This window comes from Zootoca vivipara, chromosome 1 (assembly GCF_963506605.1).
Source record: "Zootoca vivipara chromosome 1, rZooViv1.1, whole genome shotgun sequence".
NCBI lineage: Eukaryota > Metazoa > Chordata > Lepidosauria > Squamata > Lacertidae > Zootoca > Zootoca vivipara.
In genome coordinates, this window is record NC_083276.1 from 85526156 (window position 1) to 85552569 (window position 26414).

General features: G+C 44.2%; 1 protein-coding gene across 2 annotated transcripts; it reads right to left on the bottom strand.

Annotated features, from left to right (window-relative positions):
• Positions 1-157: 157 nt before the first annotated feature.
• STK36 (serine/threonine kinase 36) lies at positions 158-26401 on the bottom strand. 2 transcript variants are annotated; one of them, XM_035127409.2, is made up of 27 exons: positions 26117-26401; positions 25190-25304; positions 24820-24960; positions 23895-23972; positions 22778-22908; positions 22442-22691; positions 21116-21209; positions 20827-20996; positions 20544-20731; positions 19799-19913; positions 19551-19694; positions 18844-19023; positions 17919-18016; positions 17478-17583; positions 16828-16969; positions 16065-16192; positions 15850-15954; positions 15581-15676; positions 8826-8920; positions 7619-7682; positions 7041-7151; positions 6847-6921; positions 5587-5758; positions 5196-5343; positions 3575-3734; positions 2314-3057; positions 158-1048 (listed from the first exon to the last, which is right to left on the bottom strand). In XM_035127409.2, exons 2-27 carry the CDS (start codon positions 25271-25273, stop codon positions 902-904), a joined length of 3966 nt encoding a protein of 1321 aa, XP_034983300.1. In that variant the 5' UTR covers positions 25274-25304; positions 26117-26401; the 3' UTR covers positions 158-901. The 2 variants fall into 2 exon arrangements, with proteins under 2 accessions (XP_034983300.1, XP_034983290.1); XM_035127399.2 differs by having other exon boundaries at positions 26063-26401.
• Positions 26402-26414: the final 13 nt, after the last annotated feature.

The window sequence follows — 26414 nt, forward strand, 5'->3', positions numbered from 1 at the left end:
GGTCCCCAGTCCTCTAGCACAGATTGTAGGGGAAGAGAGCCCTGTTGCATGAGTGGATGCCATTTTGCGCCCACAACTTAATTTTTAAGACCTCTGGGTGGGTTTTCAAAATTCTTCAATCAGCTGCCTCTAGGCTACATCCATATGGAGGAACATGTGAGAAGACAAACCAGGTTTTATTACAAAAGCACACTATTAAATATAAAAAAAACAAGAGACTAACTGGGTCAGGGTCCTAGTCAAAGAAAAACTGAAAAAAATAATGCATGCAATCCATTACAGTTGATCAGAGGCTCCAGGAGGGATACTATAACTTATCAAAAACTGAAGATGCTTCCTTTCTTCTGACCCACAACTTAACCTGCAAAAATCAAAGCAAAAGAGGAACTACTTTATTCTGGCCAGCAATGCCACTGTTCTCTTTTCTGCTTTTAAGTAGGGATGCTTGGTGACTTGTGGCTGTCCACTCTTCTTCTTCTTCAAGGGGAAAGGAAGAAATTCTCAGGAAAAAACCCAACAACTTCATGAAAGACCAGTATCCCAAGGCACTTAATGTAGAGTGCACTGAGTTAGGATTTTTGCTACACATGAGCTACACGTCTTGTTTAGGTAGGAGAACACAGCAGCTTGGCTTTTTCCGTGGATGGTTCATAGCAGGAAAATGGTGCTTGGAAGGTTTCCTTACTGAACAGCAGACTGCGGCACCTCTGTTCGGATGATGTAAAACAGAGTTCTGCTTCCAACTACTTCCAACTTCAGCTAGAAAGACTAGTGCACTCTTGACATTTTGGCATATTGAAGACCATTCCAAGACAGTAGCTGCAATGATATTTCAGCTCCATGGTTCTCCAAACCTCTGGTGTTTGGAAGGAAGAGAGCATATTGGAACCCTCTTGAATTCTCAGGCACTGTGTGCAGGCTGCAGGAGGTGGATCAATTTCTTACAATGCCTTGATGATGAGGGCCGTGGGCTGCTGTAGGCACTAGTCTGAGGTTTGTTACATGAAAGTGCTTCCAACTTTTCACTTGCTCCGAGTGACACCAGCACCTGGAAAGGAGATTGGGACAGATATATGTTGTGCCCTGACATAGCCTATTGTGCTAAGCTATGTAGGGCACTACCACAATTACTTTGAGAAGGCCTGTGTTTTTAATCCTGCCTCCAACAACACGTCCGCATTATCATGACACTGTGGTGGAACGTCCATCTACTGCAAGTAATGCACAGCTGATTGAGGAATCTGTTATGTTGGGGATGGGACTGAAAACAAGGCCCCCCCTTTGAGTAATTATGGTAACTCCCTCAATGTGAATAACACAGTATTAGGACTCTATAGAGAGTCTCATAACTCCAGTGTATCTTTAACATTTGGTACCGAGAAAGATGTCATTCTGACAGAGCTGTTCAATAGTGGAACGAACAGACTCTCACGAGAGGTGCTGGACTCTCCTTCCCTGGAAGTTGTTAAACGGAGGTTGGATGGCCACTTGTCACATATGATCTAGTTGAGATTCCTGCATTGTAGGGGGTTGGGCTAGATGACCCTCAGGAACCCTTCCAACTTTACAATTCTATGATTTTGGGGGAACACAGTCATGTTTTCATAGAAAGGGGACTAGCAACTTAGAGTTGTATTCAGTGTACTGTCAGTGCAAGGCCTTTTGGCTGTGCAAAGTAACTCCTCTTCCTCCCTGCATACCCTCTAAATCTGTTACGGGGCTTCCACAGCCATCCAAAGCAAATTTGGGGAAGGTGTGAGGTGCACAAGAATCAAGGAGAGTTCCACTGCACAGATGCCAATCCTGCACTAACAGAGCAAGTGCATTGGATACCACCCTTACACATAAAAAGTGATGATTGTAACTAGGTAAAGGAAGAATGAGATCTACTGTTGGATGACCTAATATAAGCTCAGGGACACTTTGAACCAACAGAAAGTTATCATGGAAAAAACATCTATTCCTTGAGAATCCACTTGCTTTGTCACTGGCTGTTTGTAACGTGCTTCTGCCATAGAAAGGAGGGGTCAAGACAATATGGCAGCTAATAGCAGCAACGAACTCTCAAGGTCCCCCCCCTAACAAGAACCTACCAATGACATTTTCTTTTTTTGCCCCAATGTACAAACCTCAATTCTTGACCAGCAAGCAAAGCTTCATTATCCTCAACAACCATGGCAGGTAACCTTGTAATAAGGCTTCCGTTATGCATTGTCAGGAATTAACTGAAGCACAATAAATCTGACTGCTGGTTTATTAAGGCCTGCCCTCAGCTGGCCGAGTCTTTTCCCTCCACAGTTGCTGAACTAATACCTGGTGGATCCTGGGCTGCTGGCCAATAGATCGAAGAGCAATGAGTGCTGCCTCTTGCACAGCTGGTTGCGAATCATGGCAGGCCATATCCAATAGACGACCAGGTACCCTGCTCTGGATCAGCAAATCCTCCAGTTCCACCGACTGGCAGCCCAAGTTGCCCAGTGCTGAAGCCGCATTACAGCGGGTCTTGGCTTGCGGATCACTCAGGAGCTGAACAACCCAAGGGACTGCTTTGCTGAGGGCTGGAGTAAGAGGGCCAGCCTGGTAGGCTGCATTGCCGACAGCAAAGCTGGCTGAGCGGCGCACATGTTCGTCCTCATCTGAAAGGCGTTCCAGCAGATGTTCCAGCAGCCCAATCTGGTCCTGCAGAACCTGGGGAAACCCCTGTCTGTGGCGCAGCAAGTTCCCCAAAAGGCTGCACGTTTTGGCACGAACTGGGCACTCTTGGTGGCACAGCAGGTGGCTCAGTGGCTGGGAAGCAGAGTCTGAACCACATAGGAGTCTCTGTAGGAAAGGCAGGTGAGCTGGACTGGCCCGGGCTATGTGGGTAAGCAGGGAGAGCAAGTCTGCAGTAAGGGCTACTTGGTCTGATAGCAAAACGGCAGACAAGAAGGCAACAGCATGCTTTGAGGCAGCCACCCCCACCACCTGCTCAATGACTCCCTCGTCGCTCAGCACCAAGTGGCACAGGAGACTCAATGGCAACTCAGTCTCTGAGAAGGGAAGGTGGTGAATGCAGGCCTACAAAGAAAGCAAAAGCAGAATAGTGTCTCGAAGTGTGCATACCAGTATGAAGTTGGCACCAACAAAGTTGTGTTTGTGCAAAGACTTCTGCTTATGCAATGGAACTTCGTTTCCTCACCCTAGCCACAAAATCTATTTGTAGTCTTTCCACAAACTGGACAACTTCGTTGGACATATCTCTGAACCTTTATCATTCCAAAAATGTTTTCCATTAAGGGTAAAAATCCCCTTATGCTTTTATGAGGCTGGCATTTCCATCCCTTCCCCAGCCTACAACCACCTTCAAAAAAGGCATTTGGTACCTCATTTTATGAAAAGCAGTTTTTTTAGTGCATCCACATAAGCACAGCTACTATGCATCACGATGAAAGGCATTGCTTTGTGTGGAGCAGGACAACTGGTGTGGCTAAGGCAGAGTCTGCATCCTTGGGCAAAGGGGGAAAAGAGAGCTAAGATCCTTCCCCCTGGCTTCCCTTTTCTAGTGCTTAGACGACCATCATGAGAAAAGCTTTACCTGGAGTAACCGTGCAGGGATTTCAGAGTCCCTTAGACCTGTTGTGATAAGCTCTAAAGTTTCAGGGTCCATGTCCAGAGCAAAGGGGAAACAGAACAGCTGGCAAATTTGGAGCACAACAGCTGACACCAGCTCTGGGTCACCATCCTCTCGCATCTGCCTGTAAGAGGGAGGAAAGCCTTCATAGTGAGGTGTTAACTTCCAGCTGTAAGTATATTTGGGCTGCAATAGTAAGGTCCAGATGCTTGAAGGAAACAGCCTAGTGAAACAATATCTATTAGTAACCATGCCACAAGAACAGTAAGGGGAGGGTTGTTGCTCAATATGCATATTTTGCATGCAAAATGTCCCAGGTTCAGTCCCCATATGAGAAAGAAGTCTGAAACCCTGGAGAGCCTCTATCTGTCAAGTGTAAACAATAAATGAAAATGAGATAGACTAATAGTCTATCTTGGTAAAAGGCAACATCCTATATTCCATCTGCCCTTCCCTGGCCTTCAGCCATTACATGCTGGTTTTAAGGGATGTCTTGAACCAAAAGTTAATTGCTCTGAGCCAAACCACTGCTTTTCCTAAAAGAAGCAAATATGCTCAAGTTACGTTATACCAAAGCAGAAATAGGCTTAATGTGCACACCTTATTTTGATTGTAATTTTTGGAATTAGGAATCAAATACATCGGCGAAGTTTGGAAAGAGGGCAAGGAATAAGGTGTACATAGGGATGCTGTAATAATAAGCTGAAACTGAGGAGAGTTTGGGAGATGTGCAGAGCACAACTTGTGCCTCTTTCTAATCTAATCTAATCTAATCCAATCCATTGGCCTGCTCAATAAAAACCTTTACCGACAAGTATAATCCTTAAAAACTTCATCTTTAATATAAAAACAGGTTGTTAGAAAGCCGAATTCAGCTGCATGTATCTGGAACATTCCTGAGATTGAACATAGGGACACAGAAGGTTGCATATCATCCATTTCTGCGTCTTGGGGCAGCTTTCTTGCTGAAAATGGGAGTTGGTAAGAAGGGGAGGAGCTAAACCAAAATCAGGGGTTGGGGAGATTGTATTGCTGTGCTGTGTTTGGATAAATTACTGTAGAAATTGGAGTTCTTGGTGAAGTCCAGAAATAAACAGTAAACTGCAAGAACTCGGGCCAGGAGGAAGATGAATTTCAAGTAAGTCTTCAAAAGGTTTTATTTATGTAACGATAGGATGAATTCAAATAGGAATCAATTCCAGTATGATAGTGAGGCAAATAAAAATTATTCCAGTGAAAAAATCCCAGGACAAGGCCCTGTTTCACCAATTCTTCATCAGCAATGTTTTAATGGTCAGAGTGTACCAAGTATGTTTGCCAAGTATTTTTTCACTGGAATTAATTTTTATTTGCCTCACTATCATACTGGAATTGATTCCTATTTGAATTCATCCTATCATTACATAAATATAACCTTTTGAAGACTTACTTGAAATTCATCTTCCTCCTGGCCCGAGTTCTTGTAATTTATCGTGTTTGGATAAATGAAAAGTATGTTTCTATGCAGCAGCCCTCTGCCCTCGTCCCACTCTAGCAGCATTTAGTTTAGTTCCTTCTATAGCTCAGCCCTGGATTTATCACTCACGTTTGTGCCAAGTGAGTCAGGAAGTCAGGTTCAAGCAGCTTGCTCAGGGTTGCCATCATGACCCCATTGGGCTGGCCCAGCTGGAGAAGGCACTGGTGAGGCTCTCGTGTGAAGATGAAGAGGGCTAAGTTGAGGAAGAGCAAGGTTCCTACAGCAGGGAAAGTATGAGCGATTACCCCTTAGCCACCTATTCAATGTCCCCTTGCCTTTCCCAATCGGAGAGGTGACGGCCAGAACCAGGCCTGGCACCATGGAAAGACTGTGGGCATCCTTATGTACAGCCTCACAAAGATGAACCTCCTCAGCTCTGTCTTCTGACACGTAAATAGCAAGAGGAAACACCCAAGAGGCAATTTGGGGTGGTTCTCACTAAAGGAAAGCCACTTTGTACCTTGTGGTGAGATGAGGTTCCAGTATGGCTCTGGTGCCTGCTGGCCAGCTCTCGGGGTCTCTCCTTCCATCACTGGCTCCTGAGAAGTCAAGTGGAGCACCATGGCAAAGCGATGCCACACGATGCCCCAGAGTTCGGAGGTAGCAAACTCCCGCACTACTGCTGCATCTCCCTGACAGAAGAGGAACAAGCCCCAGAGCAGTGAGATGGGAACCCAAACACCCTATTCTGCATTGCGTCTCAGGGATTTGGCTCATCGGAGACACCTTAATTTCATGGATGTTCCCTCTGTAGCCTGACAGACCTAAACCCTTTCTGACTGGACCTCTCTTCCCACCTTATATTTTCAAAGATGGAACAGAGTCAATCCTGCAGAATCCTTAGACTCTGCTTTTGTTTTATTACATTTAAACTATAACAATATATTTTAATTGGGTGGAAGCAAACTTCTAGTCCATAAGAGGAAAAAAACAATGTGGTAATATATAGGTGGCTATAGGTGAGAATTTGGCTGTAGTTTCTTCACATGCACAAATATACATACACAGCAAATTGTAGATATGAATAGTGCAATGTCCTCAACAGTATTTTTTTAAATTTTCAAATTCTATAGAAAGAACTGAGCCACTTGGCTTGGAAATTATCATATCTGTATAACTATGTTAGCAAACTGGGTTGTTTAGCTCCAGTTCTAGACTCAGCTGTCTTTCTCTATCTCAGCGTTACCCAACCTGGTGCCCTCCAGATGTTTGGGACTCCGTCTCCCATCAGCCCCTGTTAAGCGTAGATTAGAAAATGGTTGAGGTGATGACAATTGTGGCCCAAAACATTGAGGATGCCAGGTTGGGGAGGGCTGCTCTATCCTTTGACCCAAAGTGGCCTTTCCAGTTGTGGATAGGGCAACCTCCAAGGAAGTCCATGAACAGACAGGATAGCACCTGGATGAGAGCCAGTTCCCTACTGCCAAGAGCTGAGGAGCTACACACGGCCCTGGCGGAATTAAGCAGGCCATTTCTTACCCTACCCCATTTTGCTTCACCTAACAGCAAATACTTTCCCTAATACCTCCTGGATCATTTGTGTACATCCTCTTGAGCAGCCTTTGCCAACCAGGTGCCCCCAGATGTTAGACCATAACTGTTGGACCACATGCTGGCTGGGGCTAATGGGAGTTACAATCTAGCAACATCTGGAGATCAAGTTGGCCAATGCTGCTCTAATGAATGCAAGGGAGCTGCTTTGTGGAGCATGAGGTCATACCTGGCTTAATAGCTGCAGCATCAAGAGCAGGAGCCCATCATAGAAGCCGGCTCCCATGGGAGGTGGCAGGCATAGCTGAAAGACACCAAGAAAAAGGACTAGACCTGAGACAGTGAACTGGCATGGCAAGCATGATGCAGCCAGTGGCCTATGTGTCCTGATTTGCCCCTGTCTGTCTGGAGCTGGTTTCTTACCTCCGCAGGTTCTGTGAATACAGTAGCTATAATGGCCATGGCTTCCTCTTGCCTGAGCATCACAGTGGCACCATTTTGAATGAAGTATGTCAGCAGCAATCCTGCAGCACTCTGCATAAGAAAGAGAGACCCCTCTGTGTGCAGGAACGGCCAGAATGCCTTCTTTACTTGCACTGGATGCAAAACTAGTTATTAGACTCCCAGCAGGAATGGCAATGCTGCTTTCTCCTTTATAGTCTACAGAAGTCCAACTCCGATACCTCTGGCATGACAGGGTAACAGGCAGACCATGCCAGTATCTAGTACACACTTGTGGGACATGTGGGAATAGTGGGATACCTCTTTTTCACAGCTTGTGATGCTCTGTCTACTATACCTCCAACTGTGTGGGGGAAGATAACAGCCTGGTCCTTTCCTTAACCTTTGTGAGAATCCATCACTCACCATCAGGTGCAGTGTGGAAGAGTTTCTCTTGAGCACAACCCTACAGCTGGGGCTACTGACAATCAGATTACACATATGGGGTAAAAGAATCTATATAGACAGTTCTAAACTACCCCGGAGTAGAGATTACTCACTAAAACAGAGGTAGCTGTTGCATGGTTGAAAAGAGCCATGGTGTCCTTCAGCACTATTTCATACCTAAACCACAATCAAAGAAATAACAGCATTAGAAGGATGAAGCAACGAATGCCAAGGCCCTCATCTTCAAAGCTAGCAATACTCGCAAGACACTTAAGTTTGTGCCTGGAAAAAGAATGGCAGCCGAAAACTAAGACTGGGGCTGCACTCTGGCTCAAAAATGTGGTTATGTCATGTAGCGGCTTCAGTGGAATCTTAAAAACCAGTAATTTCATTTTCTAAACATCAAGAAAACTTCTTGGCAACATTGTTGCTCACTGCTGGGTAGTTTCTGCTTCAGACTAAGAAACCATCAGTTCGGCATGGCTTACAGTCACCAGAAGTCTAGTCCTTAACACAGGTGCCAGCTCTCTCTTCATGTATAAGGTAAAGGTAAAGGACCCCTGACAGTTATGTCCAGTCGCAAACGACTCTGGGGTTGCGGTGCTCATCTCGCCGAGGGAGCTGACGTTTGTCCACAAACAGTTTTTTGGGGTGATGTGGCCAGCATGACTAAGCTGCTTCTGGTGAAACCAGAGCAGCACACGGGAATGTTGTTTACCTTCCCACTGGAGTTGTACCTAATTATCTACTTGCACCTTGATGTGCTTTCAAACTGCTAGGTTGGCAAGAGCTGGGACTAAGCAACGGGAGCTCACCCCGTCATGGGGATTCGAACCGCTGACCTTCCGATCGGCAAGCCCTAGGCTCAGTGGTTTAGATCACAGTGCCACCTGTGTCTCCTTATGTATACTCTGTGTAAATATCTGGGAGGCTATTGCTACTGGACCCCACTCTGGGCAAGCTGCTCCTGAGTTTAGGGCAGCTACAGCAAACATTAAAGGAGCGTAGTGGGAGGAATGTATTTGCTTACAGAGCAGGGTGAAGCACCATTGCACATCTTCCTGCAAAACATCTCTTGACTGGCACGTTTTGCGATGGGGCTTATCCCTCAAAACCAAAGTTGTGTTGAGAGATTTCCAGAGAAATGCAGATCAGTTTCCCTTTTTTGTCAAGCGCCTCCCCATTGGAGCACTGACTCTCCTTACTTCTTGCCAATCCACTTCTTGCCAATCCACACCACTTAAGTCTCTGTGAGCCCTTTCCCTTGTTCCCAAGCAGTCAAGGCAAGAATGTGAATGGTGCCAAAGCAACAACACTTACTGAGGTGGGAGGATCTGTAGCTGGAGCAGCAGGAGGGAGAAGAGTCTCAGGGAGGCTTCAGCTGCCTGTATTTGTGCCACTTCAGTCAGTGGGACCTTTCAAAGAGACAAGGCTCAGTCCTGAAACACTGACCCCACAAACCATCACCTTTCCATCCCATATCCACTCCAAAGAGAAGAACTTCCTGGTTGGTTGCGAGCGCCGGCGGCTGTGGGAGAGATTCCTCCCAGTCCTTTGAGGGGTTCTGGGGGGTCTGCAGAGCGCGCAGCCCCCCGAAACTTCGGATAGAGAGTTCCGAAGGCTTGGGGAACCCGGCAGTTGTCTTTTTTTTGCCTCCCTTCCCCCCGAAGAGCTCTAATAAGAGTCCGAGAGCGGGAAGGTGGAAGGCACGGCACAGCGGGTACAGCGCTTTCCCTTAAAGGAGAAGCTCCGTTTACTGGCGGCGGAACAGCAACCAATCTCCTTCAAAATCTACAATATCAACATGGAACCATCTGGCCATCGTGAGTAATGAATCTAAAAAGCTTTTAAAGTCTCTAATTTGGACGGATTTGGTCAAAGGGGAACCTAAAATTTATGGAGGTCGGGTTCTTCCCTCCCCCCTGTGGAAGATTGAAAGCAAAGACAGTCTCCGCAGCACTTTAACCATAAAGCTTTGTAACTTTATTTCTTGGACTTTGAACTATCTAAAAGAGAGCAGGGCTCTGGAAAATACCCTGCAGTGGACAGCAATATTTACATTTGAGATTGCTTGCTCAAACTGGAAGCGGGACTTCGTTCTGATCTCTCTAGCCGTTCGCCATTGTGACGGCACAAAAGAAATTTCCATATGAACTTCTGTTTACCCCTTGACAGGCTTTGATCTGCCTGCAACTTTCCTTGGAGGATTTAAGGATGTTTTCCCCCCCTATTTTATAGACTATGCGACGTATCGACTTTTGAGCTATAAAGTGACTGTGTGAAATATTGTTCCTTTGCCTTGTTCCTTTGTCTTGAATTATTTTAATGAGCCAGTTTCAGTTTCAACATACAGGCAAGCATACAGAGACTGTGTTATAAGTTAGCAGTTTGGAACTCTCGTGCCAGCATTGACCTTGAAAAGACTGCCAGCTTCCACTTGTTTATACTATTTCACTGATAAAAAGACATCTGGACTACTGGCGGTGAAAGAGCTCTTACTGACTGACTTGAAGCAATCTATTGAGTGGAATTTTCCGCTGAACGGCTTGCTCTTTCACTAGACTGAATGGTTTATATTCTATTTTGTTGCTTTGATTAAAAGACATCTGAACTACTGGCTGAGACAGAGGGCTTAAGGCCTAAGTTGGGATTACTATCTGAGTGGAAATTTTTATTGAACTGTGTGCTTTGAGATTGGATTGATTGGAAGTATGGCTGGAACAGAGACTGGCAAAGAGACTGGCAAAGGAAAGAAAAAATCATCCATCTCTGCTACTTTGGAGGAGCAAATCTTAAGTGCTCTTGATCGAAATTCGAGAGAACAACAACGGACTACTGAGGAACTTCGAAAATTGCGGGAGGAAGTGGGTGCAATTTCTAAGGATATTGCGCAGGTGAGAGCACAGGTGACTGGTGTGGAGAAGAGACTGGACCATCTCGAGGAGGAAAAGGTACCTGACTTGGAGAAGCAAGCCTACAAGACCAAAGTGGACTTAGCTTTTGTACAACTACGTCAAAAAGAAGGGAATCTCAGGATAAGAGCGTTCCCAAATATTGAGAAGAGTGATCTGAAAGAGGCAATAATTGAAGAATTTGTGAAGGCCTGGAACCTATCAAAGGAAGAGCTAGAAGGACAAATGATAAAAGCATTTAGGTTTGGAGCAAAATCAAAAGGAGACAAGAAACTGATTAGTGATTGCTTGGTGTCATTTCAAACAAGAGAACAAAGAGATAGAATTCTGGGCCTACACTACGAGAAGACCTTAAAGGTGCAAGGAGCGCCAATAATAATTTTTAAAGACCTTCCAAAAATTTTTTTGGACCTGAGATCCCAATATTCGGATTTGGTAGCCATCTTGAAGAGACAAGGGATCAATTATAAGTGGGAATTGCCGGAGGGCTTGAATTTTCAATTTCAACAGAAAAAGATAAAGATCAGGTCAGAACAGCAGAAGAGAGAATTTCTTCAGCAACACGAGAGAGAGTTGTCAAGAGTTGGGTTAGCAACCTCCACCCCGGGCCAACCAGGACACCCGATTGAGTTGGATTCAGATTCCTTCTTGGGAGCAGGAGCTGCGGCAGCAATTTAGAGATGTCACTGAGGATTTTGTCATGGAATTCGAATGGCTTGAATTTAAAACGGAAAAGGAATGAAGTTTACCATACCTTAGCAAAACAAAGATTGGACATAATATGCCTTCAGGAAACTCATATTACAAGAGCACATCAAAGACTTTTAAAGAATAATAAATTTGGAGAAGAATTTATTTCTTCGGATGATGTCAAAAAGAGAGGTGTGGTGATTTACGTGAAAGAAAAATTAAAGCCAAAGTTAATATTTAAAGATGAAGAAGGGAGATACGTAGCAGTGGAAATCTCATCGCAAGGCGAAAAATTGTTGATTCTGGGAGTTTATGCACCAAATGATGGAAAATCGGAGTTTTTTAAGAAATTGCATAACAAACTCTTGGACTATTTGGATTACAAATTATGCTTAATGGGAGACATGAATGGAGTGGTCTCTACATTAATGGACAGATCACAAAGACAGTCTTGCACCAAAGAAGGAAGACTACCAAAGTCTTTCTTTGATTTGATTGAAAATTTTGATCTGATTGATACTTGGAGATTGAAAAATCCATTGGAAAAAGACCAGACTTTTTTCTCAAATTCTCAACAATCGTGGAGTCGTCTCGATTACATATGGATTACAAGAGAGTTAGGACCAAAAATAAACAATGTTGAGATCTGCCCAAGAACTTGCTCCGACCATAATGCTGTACTATTAGATCTAAGGGTATCTCTCCAGGGAACTTTCAGATGGAGAATGAACGACGCGTTAACAAGAAATGAGAAAGTAGTGGAGAAAGCCCAAAAAGTATTGAAAGATTATTTTGAGATAAATTTAAGGTCTACAACGGAGAAAAAAATTGTATGGGATGCCAGCAAAGCTGTGATGAGAGGATTTCTAATTCAACAAAATGCTATAAAGAAAAAAGAAGCCAATGCAAATAAAGAAAAGATTCTAAATCAAATGAAAGAAAAAGAAAAGAAACTGAGGGAAAATCCTAAAAATCAACAGGTGCAGAAAGAAATTAAGGCATTGCAAGTTCAATTTTCTAAATTGATGAATCAAGAAATTGAATCTAAAATTAAATGGATGAAACAGAAAGCCTTTGAGTCAGCAAATAAATGTGGAAAGTTACTGGCATGGCAATTGAAGAAGAGGCAGAAATTGAACACTATTGTAAGTTTAGTGCAAGATGGAAAGCATCTGGAGCACCCGACAGAGATACAAAAAGCTTTTCAGAAGTATTTTAAACAATTGTATAAACAGGAAAATCAAAATAAAGAGGAAGTGGAGCAATTCTTGGACAAATTTGGGCTGCATAGAATCCCAGAAGAGAACAAATCCCTACTGTCTCAACAGATATCAACGCAAGAAGTGGAATATGCTATACAACAAATGCAGTCGGGCAAGACCCCAGGACCGGATGGTTTGACAGATGCATATTATAAGACAATGAAAGATTGGTTAGTTCAACCTTTGAAGGATTTATGCAATGAAATTTTGAATGGAGGAGAGGCCCCTGAATCTTGGAAAGAGGCTTACATTACTCTGATACCAAAACCGGACACGGATAGAACGCAAGTTAAGAATTATCGCCCAATATCCCTACTTAATGTGGATTATAAAATATTTGCTAACATTTTAGCCTCCAGATTGAAAAAGGTTTTGAAAGACTTTATACATCAAGATCAAGCTGGCTTCCTTCCGGGGAGGCATTTGAAAGATAATATTAGGAATATAGTTGACATTTTGGAAATGCTGGAGCAGAAGATAAACAAAAAAGCCATTCTTATGTTTATAGATGCGGAAAAGGCGTTTGACAATATTTCTTGGCTATTTCTAAAAAGAAATTTAGAAAAAATGGGAATGGGCAATGGTTTTCTGAATGGAGTAAAAGCAATCTATTCAGAGCAAAAAGCTAAGATAATCGTGAATAATATGGTGTCAGATGAGATTAGAATTGAGAAAGGTACAAGACAAGGGTGCCCTCTCTCTCCTTTGCTTTTTATATCGGTCCTGGAAGTCCTGCTTGACAGGATTAGAAAAGATGATGAAATAAAAGGTGTAACTGTAGGGAAGAGACAATATAAACTTAAAGCCTTTGCGGATGATTTGGTGTTAACTTTACAAGAGCCAGAGTCCAGTGTACAGAGGGCTCTGGAAGTTATTCAAGAGTTTGGAAGGGTAGCAGGTTTCAAATTGAATAAATCCAAAACTAAAGTACTAGATAAAAATTTGAATAAGGAAGAGAGAGAGAAATTGCAAGAAACAACTGGTTTATCTTTTGTTAAAAAAGTGAAATACCTTGGAGTGTATATGACTGCAAAAAATTTAAATTTGTTTAAAGATAATTATGTGAAATTATGGAATGAAGTTAAGGATTTAGAAACGTGGACCAACCTGAAATTGTCTTTATTGGGCCGTATAGCAACGATTAAGATGAATGTATTGCCAAAGATGTTGTTTTTATTTCAATCATTACCAATAATTGAAAAGCTGAGTTGTTTTAAAGAATGGCAAAAGGTGCTATCAAAATTTATATGGCAAGGGAAGAAGCCAAGAATCAAATATAAGATATTGACTGATGATAAACAAAGAGGAGGCTTCTCTCTACCTGATTTTAAAATTTACTATGAAGCAGCTGCCTTTTGCTGGTTGAAAGAGTGGTTTACATTGGAAAACGCTGATATTTTGGACTTAGAAGGTTATGATAATGTTCATGGTTGGCATGCATATGTGTGGTACGATAAGGTTAAGGCCCATGGAAGTTTTAAAAGGCACATTGTTAGAAATTCACTGTTCAAGGTTTGGTCCAGATATAAAGATTTATTAGAAAGAAAAACGCCAAATTGGCTCTCGCCTTTGGAGGCCAAGGTTCGCAAAAGATTAAATATGGAGACCGGTTGGTTGAAATATAGAGATTTGTTGATTCAAGATGGAGACCAATTTAAATTAAAAACATATGAGGAGTTGAAAGGTAAATTGGATGATTGGCTCCAATACCATCAGATAAATGAAGCGTTTAAAATGGATAGAGTAATTGGCTTTCAAATTGAGAGGTCAAAGGTGGAAACAGAATTGTTAGAACCTAAGACGAAAATACTTTCGAGAATGTATAAATTGCTGCTAGAATGGCATACAAAAGATGAACAAACTAAAAATGCTATGATTTTGTGGGCAAAGGATGTGGGACATAATATTATGATAGAGGATTGGGAAAAGTTGTGGAAGGAAAATATTAGATTTACTGCGTGTAGTTTATTAAAGGAGAATATAATGAAAATGATGTACAGATGGTACCTTACACCAGAAAAGCTAGCAAAGATTTACCACAACAATGACAATAAATGTTGGAAATGTAAGAAAGAAATAGGTTCATTTTACCACATGTGGTGGACATGTCCACTGGTGAATGACTTCTGGAATAAGATTTATAATGAACTTAAGAAAGTGCTAAAAGGCACATTGGTGAAGAGACCAGAGGCATTCCTAGTGGGCATTGTAGGGAAGGAGATTCCCAAGAGAAAGGTATCCTTTTTCATGTATGCCACTGCAGCTGCGAGACTGTTGATCGCTAAATACTGGAAGCAGCAAACGTTACCAACGATTGATGAATGGCAGATGAAGATGATGGAATTTATGGAATTGGCAGAGATGACCGGACGAATCCGTAACCAGGGAGAACAAGCAATTGAAGAAGAGTGGAAAGATTTTAAATTGTATTTAAAAAAATACGCTAAAGTAATATTTTAAGAATAGAAATTAAGTGGTAAATAAATCTGTGGATTAGGTAAAAGAGGTTATTTTAGAATAGAAAATAAGAATTTAGTATTAAAAGTGAATATTTAGAGGTAGAATTTGCTAAATTGGAAGTGTGTTTGAGAAACACAGGGACGGGAACCCGAGGAGGTCCCAATATACACTGTGATAAAGATAAGTTATATAGTTTTCTATTTTTTCTTTTTTATTTTCTGGTTTTTTCTGTTTTTCCTGACTTTTGTATTTTTGCTTTTTTGTATTTCCCCCATCCCTTCTAAACCTTTGTAAATCACTTTTCTATTGTGAAAATCAATAAATATCTATCTAAAAAAAATAAAAATATCCACTCCAAAGAGAAGCTACCCAATGTTCCTCTCACAATGTTTTGCTCTAAAACCATGGTTATCTCAGTTCCCCTCCCCTGCCCATGCCAATCATGTTGGAACGCCTCTCCTGTTTCCACACCATCCTTTCCCTGATACAGTTTCCCGTTCCTTGTTCATTAACTCTCGAACCCCAGCATCTCTGGTTAAAAAAGGATCAGGGAGCAGGTTGATGAGAAAGACCCCCTGATTGAGACCAGGGAAAGCCACTTCCAGTGAAAGTGGACAATATCAGATGGAAAAATAGTCTGACCTGGTAAGAGGCAGCTTCCTTTCTCCCCCACCCCACCTTCTTAGGGCTGAGACTTTGCATGTGTTCATGATGAGGCAGTTCTCTTTGCAGTTTCAGAATAAATAAATACCTTGCCTTCCAGGGCACAGATCAGGGAACTCAGCCTTTCTGGAGTTGCTAAGCAATGGCACAGAGTCGGACTGACATGGCAACAGGCATACAGGACCTGGGTGATGGAAATGCAAAGCAATATCAGACCACCGAGGCACCATCACTTTCTTCCCCAGTGAGGAGGGAAAAGGGAATGCATTAAGGCAAGTTGCCTCCAAGGATAAGATGCCCTGGGCACCAATTCCCCAACTCCCAGAGAAGCAAAAGGAACATGGGGAGATGTGTTACCTTCATCCCATTGAGAGAAGAGGCAGAGTGCTCAATTCCTGAGAGAAGACTTGGCAACAGGTCATTATCTTTCTCAATGAGCTTCTCGGCTACTTGCTGAGAGATCTGCAATGGAAATCCCTTGCCTTCAGTGCTAACACCATTATCAGTTTCCACCACTTGAGGGAGCTATATAGCCAACTTCTTAGAAACATAAATGCCAATAAAACTCCCACCTGCTTTTTGGCCTTATGACATGTGCTGTGCCCTCCTGGGATGCCGCAGGATGCAGCTAGGGCTGCAGTAGAGGCAGCTGCCAAGTGTTCACTCCACTCTTGCACTGCCTTTGCTTCTTTGGGAAACACTGTTGGGGAGCAAACATAATACACCAAGTAAGGTTAAATACACCAACTAGAAGTGGAACAGAAATGCCACTTACAATGATATTATCTATTATTGTCTATTTTTATTTGTTTCTTTTTTCACAAAGTGGACCCAAAGCAACTTACAGTAGTTGTACAAATATTAAAACTAAAACAGAATAAAAACCTAAAAATGCACCCTCCATATAAAAGGGAGGTCTACTGCATCCATCCTACCTTTAACCCATCAAATTAAGAGTGAAAAGGTAAAAAACATTTTTGCCTGGCACATAAAAATAGAGATGGCACTAGGCTTGCCTCTCTGGGCAGAGCATTCCATAATTAGGCAGCCACCACTGAAAAGGCCTATTCTCATAGAATTGTAGAGTTGGAAGGGACCCCAAGGTTCATCTAGTCCAACCCCCTGCAATACAGGAATCTCAACTAAAGCATTCATGATAGATGACCAAACAACCTCTACTTAAAAACCTCAAAGGAAGAAGAGTCCACAACCTCCCAAGAGAGACCACTCCACTGTTGAACAGCTCCTACTATCAGAAAGTTCTTCCAGATGTTTAGTCTGGAATCAGGAGGCATTTTGCAGTCAGATGGGCACATTCTCCACAGCATTTGTTACCTTTCTGAGCTGGCTGCTTACAGCTAGCCCCATGGCAGAGCACATCCAGAAGGGGGTGATGCTCCTCAAACAAGCTGGTGTAAAAGGGAATGGAGATGGATGGGCAGGCACAATCCATGCTCTCACACAAGTGGGTGAAGCACTGTAAGGATAGGAGACAAGGGATTCTGTTGCAGTGAGGATAGTATAGGTCTGGGAGTTGTGGGGAGCCTAGAGCAAGAGTGGGGAGACTTTTTCAACCTGAGGCCCGCATTCCCTCCTGGGCAACCTTCCAGAAGCCATATGCTATGCTGGATGTAGCCAAAGGCAAAAGAGGGCACAGAAATGAATGCACTACAAATATCATGTTATGTATTTTGGGATGAAGGAACAATAGCTGCTCCTCATCTTTAAAAAAGTCAAACTCCAGGTTGGAACTCATTTCTGTCCCAAGCCTTAAAACACACAGGTTCCAGGGGTAGGCAGGGAGAAGTTAACATTAAATTGAGAATAAAACTGAATTAAATGTAATATAGTTTCCCTTAAATTAAATTTAGTGAAATTAATTTGAGCATTAAGCACTAAAAGGATGCTTAAGGGAGAGGGAGAGAGGGTGAGACAAGATGAAGATGAGTAGACCAGGAGAAAGGAGGCTTGAAAAGGACCCTTACCATCAGGCTTTGTTCTTGTAGCCTGCTCTCTTGGTCTGCGGGCTGAGCCAGCAGTGAAGGTAACAGGGCAAGGAAGCGACTGGCAGAACTGTGGAATGCCTGCAAACTAGAGAAGTATCTGTGTTTATAGATTTGACATAGAAGCTTAGCCTTGAAACATGGCAATGAGCTCAACACAGGCACTCAGATTCTCCCTTTCTTTGGCCACTACTGTATAACTGTGTAATGCTCAGAACCTGTATGATGACAGGTAACTAAGGACATTATATGCCAGTTCTCAGACTAAATAATGGCACAAGGCATCAGTGTGTGGAATGAAACTGCTTCTTTTTGGTCTTTACTGTATTCATGCACAATGTGCTTTAATTTTGCCTACTCCCATACTGCCAACAACATAGCATAATTCACCTTCATATCTCATCTGCCATGAAAGTGCCTTACCTTTGCTTATTTCCACTCTGCTGTCGGTTGAAATCACTGGCAAAGTAGGCCGACAGGACAGTGATTAAGTCTATCAGTAGGGTGATATACCAGGGCTGCTGTGGGAAAGAGAGAGAGGTATGTGTTCTTGGGGCTGGATTCCAACTGGTTGGGTGCCCCATAGAAAGAACCAGTAATCAAGAAGAACTATCGGAATAATCTGCCAAGGTAAGAAGAATGGGAGGAGGAGGAAACTAACAGAGTTCTGAGTAAAGTGGGTTGAATTCTGTGCCAAATTTAGCCTTTGTACAGATGGACAGAATCTGTAGAGGAAAGACTGTTTTCCATTAAAGTGTAAACTCCATGCAGCACAAAATTTGGAAGCAAAGAATGAGGCTTTTAAATAATCTCACCAATAAAAGTTTTTAGTTCCCAGAGTTATCCACATATATTTTAAACATGCTGGTATCAGCTGTGGTAAGGTCAGACACCCTGGCCTGAAGGTTTCAAGCAACCAGGTGATTAAGTTACTCAGCCAAGCCCTTGGTTCCTAACCCCTTGTCCACCATTCATACCTCCTCCCCTTCCTAGCTGCTTATGACTCTTGTCAAAATATCCCAGATTCTGCAGAACACTCTGACAGTGCTTTTAACCTTGGGCAAGTTAAATACTTTTACATAATGAACCTTCTTTAAAAAAAACAAAAACAAATACTATATGCTTAGTTTGGATTATAGTCCAATAAGAACAAGGTCCAAATAACAGCCTGCTATGCACCTAGATGCTTTAACTCTTCAAAATGCAAGTACCCGACATGGTGTCCTCCAGATAATGTGGTCATCATCCCTGACCATTGGCCATGCTGGGAGGGAGGGAGTTGTAGTCCACAGCATCTGGAGGGCACCACGTTGGCTACACCCTGTTTTGGCGAATGCCTCTTCTCTACCTGCTTGATGTTGATACTCTCCAGGATGCTTCCCGCTAGCTCCACGAGGAAGTGGGATAATCCTGTGTCACTGCAGAAGTTGTACAACAGCTCTGTGTCACAGCGGGTACCTAACAAGTTGCCAATAACATGGAGGGCAGGGCGAAGATGGGAAGCTCCCTCCAGCATTCCCTCCAGCACCTGTATAAGGAGAAGGGGTAAATGTACATAGGACATGCAACTCTTCCCCATTCAGGGCAAGAGTCATGGCAGAAACAGAGACCTTCCCCACACCAATGCCTAAGGTGCTCTAGAAACACCACGCAAACCACTGATCCCACAGTCACTCCAATCTTCAACAGCATCACAGCACACCCTTGTCACCCCAGAATTCATCCATGAGATGCTGCTCCCAACTAAAGAGTTAACAGCATGCCCAGCTTCCTTTCTAGGATCCACACATTTTTACAAGACCTCTATACCCTGTCAATTCTTAAGAGTCTCCATCTTTCCAAGCTGTCCCTAGTCTCTATGTATGTGGCTCATCATGTACTAGCTGAAAGGTCAAAACTACCAAAGGAGTTCAACAAGGAAAGAGTTTTTCCACCAGTTTCTTTCCTCTTCTCTCTGTAGGAAATCTCACTTAGCTTCTGAAGGACATACCCAGCAAACAGCAAACATACCGTGTGTGTGTGCGCGCGCACGTTTAGCTCTTCCCTACAACTCACCTGCTGTCCAGAATCTTTGAGTCGGGCATGGATGCGCTGCACAAAAGCAGGGTCTCCCAGAAGGCTCAGTGGGGCACTCAGCTGCACATGGGCAGGATCTGTGGCATCTATCAGGTGCTGCCACTCCTCATCGCTATCCAACTCCTAAGAGGCAAGACTGAGTCATTGAGGACCTCCACCATCAGAAAGCCAGGAAAGTACTTCCTTGCAGCTATGCAAAAGACTGTGGTACCTGGCCATGCGCTCACCTCAGTCTCCAGATCCACAGTGTCAATGCTGCGTCTGCCTCGTGCTTCTGCTCTGCCACTTTCTGGCCTCAGCTCTGGGAATTCCCGCTCATAATCCTGTGTGATCCGATTCTCTCTGTCCATGAAGAGGGATGAGGTGCTGAAGGCAGGCTACACAGCAATGAAATGTTCTCACCCCAGCTTTGGTCTTCTCTTGTAAAGGACCCCTGGACAGTTAAGTCCAGTCAAAGGTGACTATGGAGTGCGGCACTCACCTCACTTTAAGGCCGAGGGAGCCAGTGTTTGTCTGCAGACAGCTTTCCAGGTCATGTGGCCAGCATGACTAAATCGCTTCTGGTGCAACGGGACACCAGAGAGCACAGAAATGCCATTTACCTTCCCCCTGCAGCGATACCTATTTATCTACTCACACTGGTATGCTTTCGAACTGCTAGGTTGGCAGAAGCTGGGACATATATATGTCAGCTAATTCAGTTGTTTCCAGTGTTGTCTTGGTCATTTGGTATTACTTAGAGCAACAGAATCTCTATCTGAAAATCCTGCAAGCTGGAACTTACGTTTCTATGTATAACCTCATCCAGAGCTGTTTTGCTGAGCCTATGACTTCTACAGCAGTAAAAGATTTGGACCTTTCTGATTCTGTGTGGTGTCTAGTATTGCAAGCTTTAGATCTACACTTCCACTGCACATGTATCATATACCACATTCCCAACAAAATAAACACATTTCAACTCCTCCTTCTCACCGAGGTGTGGGGGAAGATTCCTTTTCCTCCCACTCCATTCCCTTTCCTCCAAGGCTAGGGTGCCTCTGTTCTCCAGCTGCCCGATTCGCTTCTCTGGGATCTGTCTGAGCAAGGCAGGCTTTGCGTGTGTGGCTCTGGACCCCCTTGGGGGTTTCTTCCTTAAACGAAGCCCTGGATTTCCCCATCTCCTGTAAGAAGTCAAGCAACACAGGAAGGTTCTAATGGACCAGACCCCACCATACCGTAAGGCGCCTTGCCAGCAATGGGGCTACCTGCCTCTCACCTTTCTCCGAGCCTCCTGGGCCATCTTCTGCCGTGCTTTCCTCAAGATCTTGGACTGGCCACTGTGAGGGGCCAGTGAGTGTGTCTGCTGGTCTTTCAGGGCCTGCAGTTCAGGAGGCAGTTTGCTGGTGAAAGGGTTGGTAATGCCTTGATCTGCTGTGTCATCAATCACTGCAAAAGAAAAGGTCCATGCGGTGACTGGGCTTGCTTGAATTGGGCTCTGTAAGGAAAGGCAGATGCAGGAGCCAGATGGGGGGAAATTGCAAGTAAGCATGGCAGCTGGTACTCACCAGTGACTCGCCCTGCAATGAAGGGGTGATAGAGTAGCTCTGGCCAGGACAGGCGCTGCCGAGGGTCTTTCATCAACAGGCCTTGCAAGAAGCTCTACACAGAAATGAGAGATGGTCACTTGCACATCCTCACACCACTTACCGTCAATAACCCCAACTGCTAATTTTACCAGGAAAACCTTGGAGCCAATGAAATTCCTTGGTCGCTGTGGGAAGAGTCTATTCAATTCATGCATACAAAAAGCACATTTTCTAGAATGTTCCCATTTTTTTCATTTTTAAGTTTCTAGCTCTGAAGATTACTGAAAAAAGTCTTGCAAACATGGCTGCATATTCTGCCTTAAGAAAGAAACCTGGTGGCCCCAATACCACCAAAACATGTTTGCACACAGAACTACATTCCTTGGCACAGATGTAGCAATGTGGTGTCCTTCAGGCATTGTGGACAACATTTCCTTAACCACTGGACATGCTGGCTGTGGCTGATGCAGTCAAAATCATTGGGGGGCATCCCTGCCTTAGCAAGTACACTCTTATCCCAGTCTAATCCCCACAGGCAGTGGGGTAGGATAAGGATTGGAGAATGCACTTAAAAACTGCATTTCTACCTTCCAGAAATACACACCAACAGCGTGAAAGAGGCTAAGTGGCATGAGTGAACAAAATCTAAGGTGTTCAAGATTCCAAGGAGAGAACAAACTCAAACCACAGATACATACAGTGTAATGTCAGAGATACAGATAGCTGAGTTTGAGTCATGGGAAACCCAAAAGTATAAGCTTCTAGAGCAAAATATCTATTTGATGGCCCTTAGCAGGGCAATCTATCTTACAGGGCTCTTGTGTGTGGATAAAATGAGACTAAAGAAGCAATCCATCTAAACCTGCCCTGAGATCAGGGGTCCCCAGACTTACCGGGCTTCGGGCCGGTGGGGTTGGAGGGCAGGGGAGTGCGCGCGCAGCGGGTCGGAGGGCGGGGGAGTGCGCGCCCGTGCGCATGCGCACACGCACACGGTCGAAAAAAAATTGCCCAAAATCGCTTGTGCGCATGCGTATGGGCCTCCCCCGACCCAGAAGTGCATCGGAAATGACCTCTTCTGGGTCGAGAGAGGCCCATACGCATGCGCACAAAGGATTTTCGGCGATTTTTTGCCGATTTTGAAGATCGCCGCCGCACCGCGCGGCGTAAGAGCGGGCAGCGGCAGCGGGGGTCGTCGCGGGCCGGATTGGGAGGCCAATTGGGCCGCATCCGGCCCGGGGGCCGTAGTCTGGGGACCCCTGCCTGAGATCATTGGATGGAGTGAGGAAGGCATTTAAGTACAGTTACCTTGAAGTTGGGGCTCATGTTTTTTGGCCACTTGATGGGGTCCTTGATGATCAAGCTCACCAACTGGAAGATGCTGTTGGTATAGAAGGGTGGTGTCCCCACACACAGCTCATACAGAATGCATCCCACTGACCAGAGGTCAGCTGTGTGGTCATAGGGCTTCTCTTCCACTAGCTCCGGCGCCATATACAGTGGCGTCCCTTTTATAGATGTCAGCACCATGGTATGAATACTCATCGCACGGGCAAACCTTCCCAGGAAAGAAAGAAGACAACTGAGACCTTCCAGTAATGAGACCAGAGATTGGTTGGGGAGATCAGTTCTTAATGTACCTACCCAAAGTCACAGAGCTTGATCACTCCTCCTTTCCCAAGAAGAATGTTTTGGGGTTTCATGTCACGGTGCAAGATTCGGTGGGAGTGCAGATAATAGAGTGCTGAGACCAACTGAGAGGCAATATCTTGCACCTGAAAGAAAATGACAACCCTGATACTTTGCAAAGCCCATTTAATCCTGTAGGGATGCTCCACATTTCCAGCATAAAACTTCCATTTCTTTTTGTTATATTTGCCGATGCCCCTCAATTGTGAATCACAAGTCCTTCCCCCAACGCACAGAAATCTACTTGTATTATCCTAAGATGACTAGATCTTGTTTTATCATTGAGGGCAGCAGAGAGCAAGCATTTCCACTCTTCTACGTACCCTTCAGGTATTTGAAGACTGCAATCATGTCCATCTGCTGCCAGACATCTCTTCTCCAGATTCAATGCTAGTTCAAAACACTTCTGATCACTCAGGCATTACTTGAAGTGTGACTCCAGATATTCTTATATCTTTAGGATAAGAGCTGTGGCTCAGTGGTAGAGCTTTGCATACAGAAGGTCCCAGGTTCAATCCCCAGCATCTCTAGATAGGGCTGGCAATGTCCCTTGTCTAGAACCCTGGAGAGTCACTGCCAGTCAAAGTAGACATTACTGAGCTAGATGGTTTGACTCAAGGCAGCTTCCTATCTTCTTATTACCAATCATGGTGAATTTTATACTGAGTTTATAATGTTTTATGGTTTATTGTGTTTTATATTGTACCATACGCAACTTTTGATATTCCAATTTGAGCAGTATATAAATTGGTTTAAAAAATTAATAAACAAAAAGACATACCTCCTTAAACCTTTCCTTGATTTAATCTGTTCTAATATCATCCCTGGTATCAAATTCAAAGGGATGGGTCTCTAGTTTCTCAGATCATCTTTTTTAAAGATTGGGACATTGGCCTGTCTTGTAAGTAACTCAGTCACTATTCCAGGAGATGTAACAGGTTAATGTCAAAGTACACAGCTGGAGGGTTTATGGCCTAGCAGAGACTGACACCTACCCACAGTCCAGCTACTCTCCCATTCCTGGAGTCATTCATCGCACTGAATCCCCACTCAGTCTTCTGGTCATAGTTACCTGCTCCTCAGGCAAGTTCCCATCATCCTCAAGGATCTGGAAAAGCTCCCCTTCAGCATAATCTGTCACTACTACAACCTGAAGGAGATAAACAAGAACAGAATGCCAATGAGAACATTTTCAAAGGTGGGACACTTGTGGGTAGGGAATGACAGTATGACTAAGCTTTCTGTACTGTTTGAAGCCTACAGGAAACCACCATCAAAAGAAGAGTGTGCAGCAGCTACCAACACATTTTTATTTGACTGATGAAGCTCCTTATGGAGAGCTCCAAACTCTAAGTGTATTGGGACACTCTTTGGATAATGTCATTCTGCTGAAAGGTCTTGGCAGGTTAATCGCCTGATGCAGCCTCATGAACCAATAGGCTTGACATGGCAATCCACACTTCTACAGACAAGGTGTGTAATTTAGATAAAAAGGTAAAAGGACCCCTGACAGTTAAGTCCAGTCGCGAACGACTCTGGGGTTGCGGGGCTCATCTCGCTTTACTGGCCGAGGGAGCCGGCGTTTGTCCACAGACAGTTTTTTCCGGCAGCTTAGCAGCTTAGTCATGTGGCCAGCTTGACTAAGCTGCTTCTGGCGAAACCAGAACAGCACACGGAAATGCCATTTACCTTCCCGCCAGAGCGATACCTATTTATCTACTTGCACTTCGACGTGCTTTTGAACTGCTAGGTTGGCAGGAGCTGGGACCGATTTAGATAATTTAGATAGCTGATACCAAAATGGCTAAATATTAGTTCACTCCTCCTAGCTACTCATTGGGACATCTAGAGAACACCATATAACCTAAACTTCATCAAACAAAATGTAGCTGTCTTCAGTTCTTTCTGCTTCCTTGGGGACTTTCCACACAGCCAGGAAGACACCCTTTTCTTCCTCACCTCCCACACTTAAAAAGGACTCCCAGCAAGCCCCTTACCTCTTTATCAGTCTCAAAACTGTCAAGCATCTGGACAATGTTGGGATGATGAAGTCCCCTCATGATCTCAATCTCTCGCTGCAAATTCTTCAGCTCTTTCTGTGAGCGACCCACTTTGGGAATAAACTTCAAGGCCACCACCTGCCAAAAAATAATAATAATAATAATTATTATTATTATTTAAAAAGGCTGGAAACGTGTCATACACTACGTTCCCCTCTGCCTGTGCCTGAAAAACTCATTGTGAAACAATGACCACTGCAGGCTCAGAAGCAGACTTCTTATATAGCAATCTTTGGAAACAAATCTCCCTAAATTAACTCTCTTGCCTGTTGATGAGGTCCACCCCCCTGTTCCTTTGTGCTCTTACCTGTGCACTGTATTTGCGACGCCCCTTGTACACTCTTCCAAAAGAGCCTTCACCAATCATCTCCAAGACATGATATTTCTCCATGATGGGAATGTGGGGAAGGGTAGGTATTAATCTGAAAGGGCAGAGACAATAAATTAAGCTACACACAAACAGTAAATGAAAAAATGTAACCATACTGTAATGGCAAAGCATGTTAATTCACAATACCATTTTGCAAAATTATTATTATTATATTTGTATACCGCCCTTCATCTGAAGATCCCAGGGCGGTTCACAACAGACATATAAAAAATAAGAACACAAATCATGCACATGTGGTCAAAACCAAGAATCAAAAAGAAAAATAGGGAGGAAAGCAATCAGAAAAGGGGAGCAGGCTCTGGCAAAGCCAATATGACATGCATATCATGCAAACAGCTCTCAAGAGGGGTCCCAGATCTCAGAATAGTTGTGCTTTTTGCATCTCCAGGCAAAAGCAGTTTTTTCACTCACTACATTAGAAGAAAGCCCTCCAACCAAGGAGCTATTGGAGAGATATCCAGTCCTTGCAATGCTGTAAAACCAGTTGCTTAGCCACCAATAAAGCATGCAAGTTCCAGGACATGATTAGGATATAACAGAGCCATCCGTGGCCATCCAAATATTTCAGGGACTGTCTCAGAACAAAATTAATTTGTGAGCAAGCACCTTCACGGAAAAAGAAGCCGCTGCAAGGCAAGACCATGTTATTAATGCTTCCCAAGAAAAGAGTTAAGGCACCCCTGGTCCAAAGTGCCCCATCAGGAGTCCCTCAACACACAGTCTTTTTAGCAATCTTCTTGCCTGCACAACTTTCCGAATGCCTTTTGCTGTACTGTATAAAGTCCTCACCCGGCCACGGGGTCTTGAGGAGCCTCCTAAGGCGACGATCCTACGCCCACTTACTTAGGAGTAAGCTCCACAAAAGTGAAATGGGGCACAGAAATGCACACAAGGTCGGGCTGTGTGCTGCATCCCGACAGCGGCTCCTTCGCCTCAGCCTCCTCCTTCCAGGTCAATCCAGGGGAAGGGCAGAAACACCCACGTCCCACCCGCCCCGTCTGACAAAGCCTTTGCCGCGTTGAGCCCCGGCGGGGGCCGTTGGAACCCAGCGGCTCGCGAGCAGGGCGGGGCGGGGCGGACGGAGGCTGGTTATCGGCGCAGGCCCCGCGCAACGGCGTCTCCCGGCTGTTGCCTAGCAACC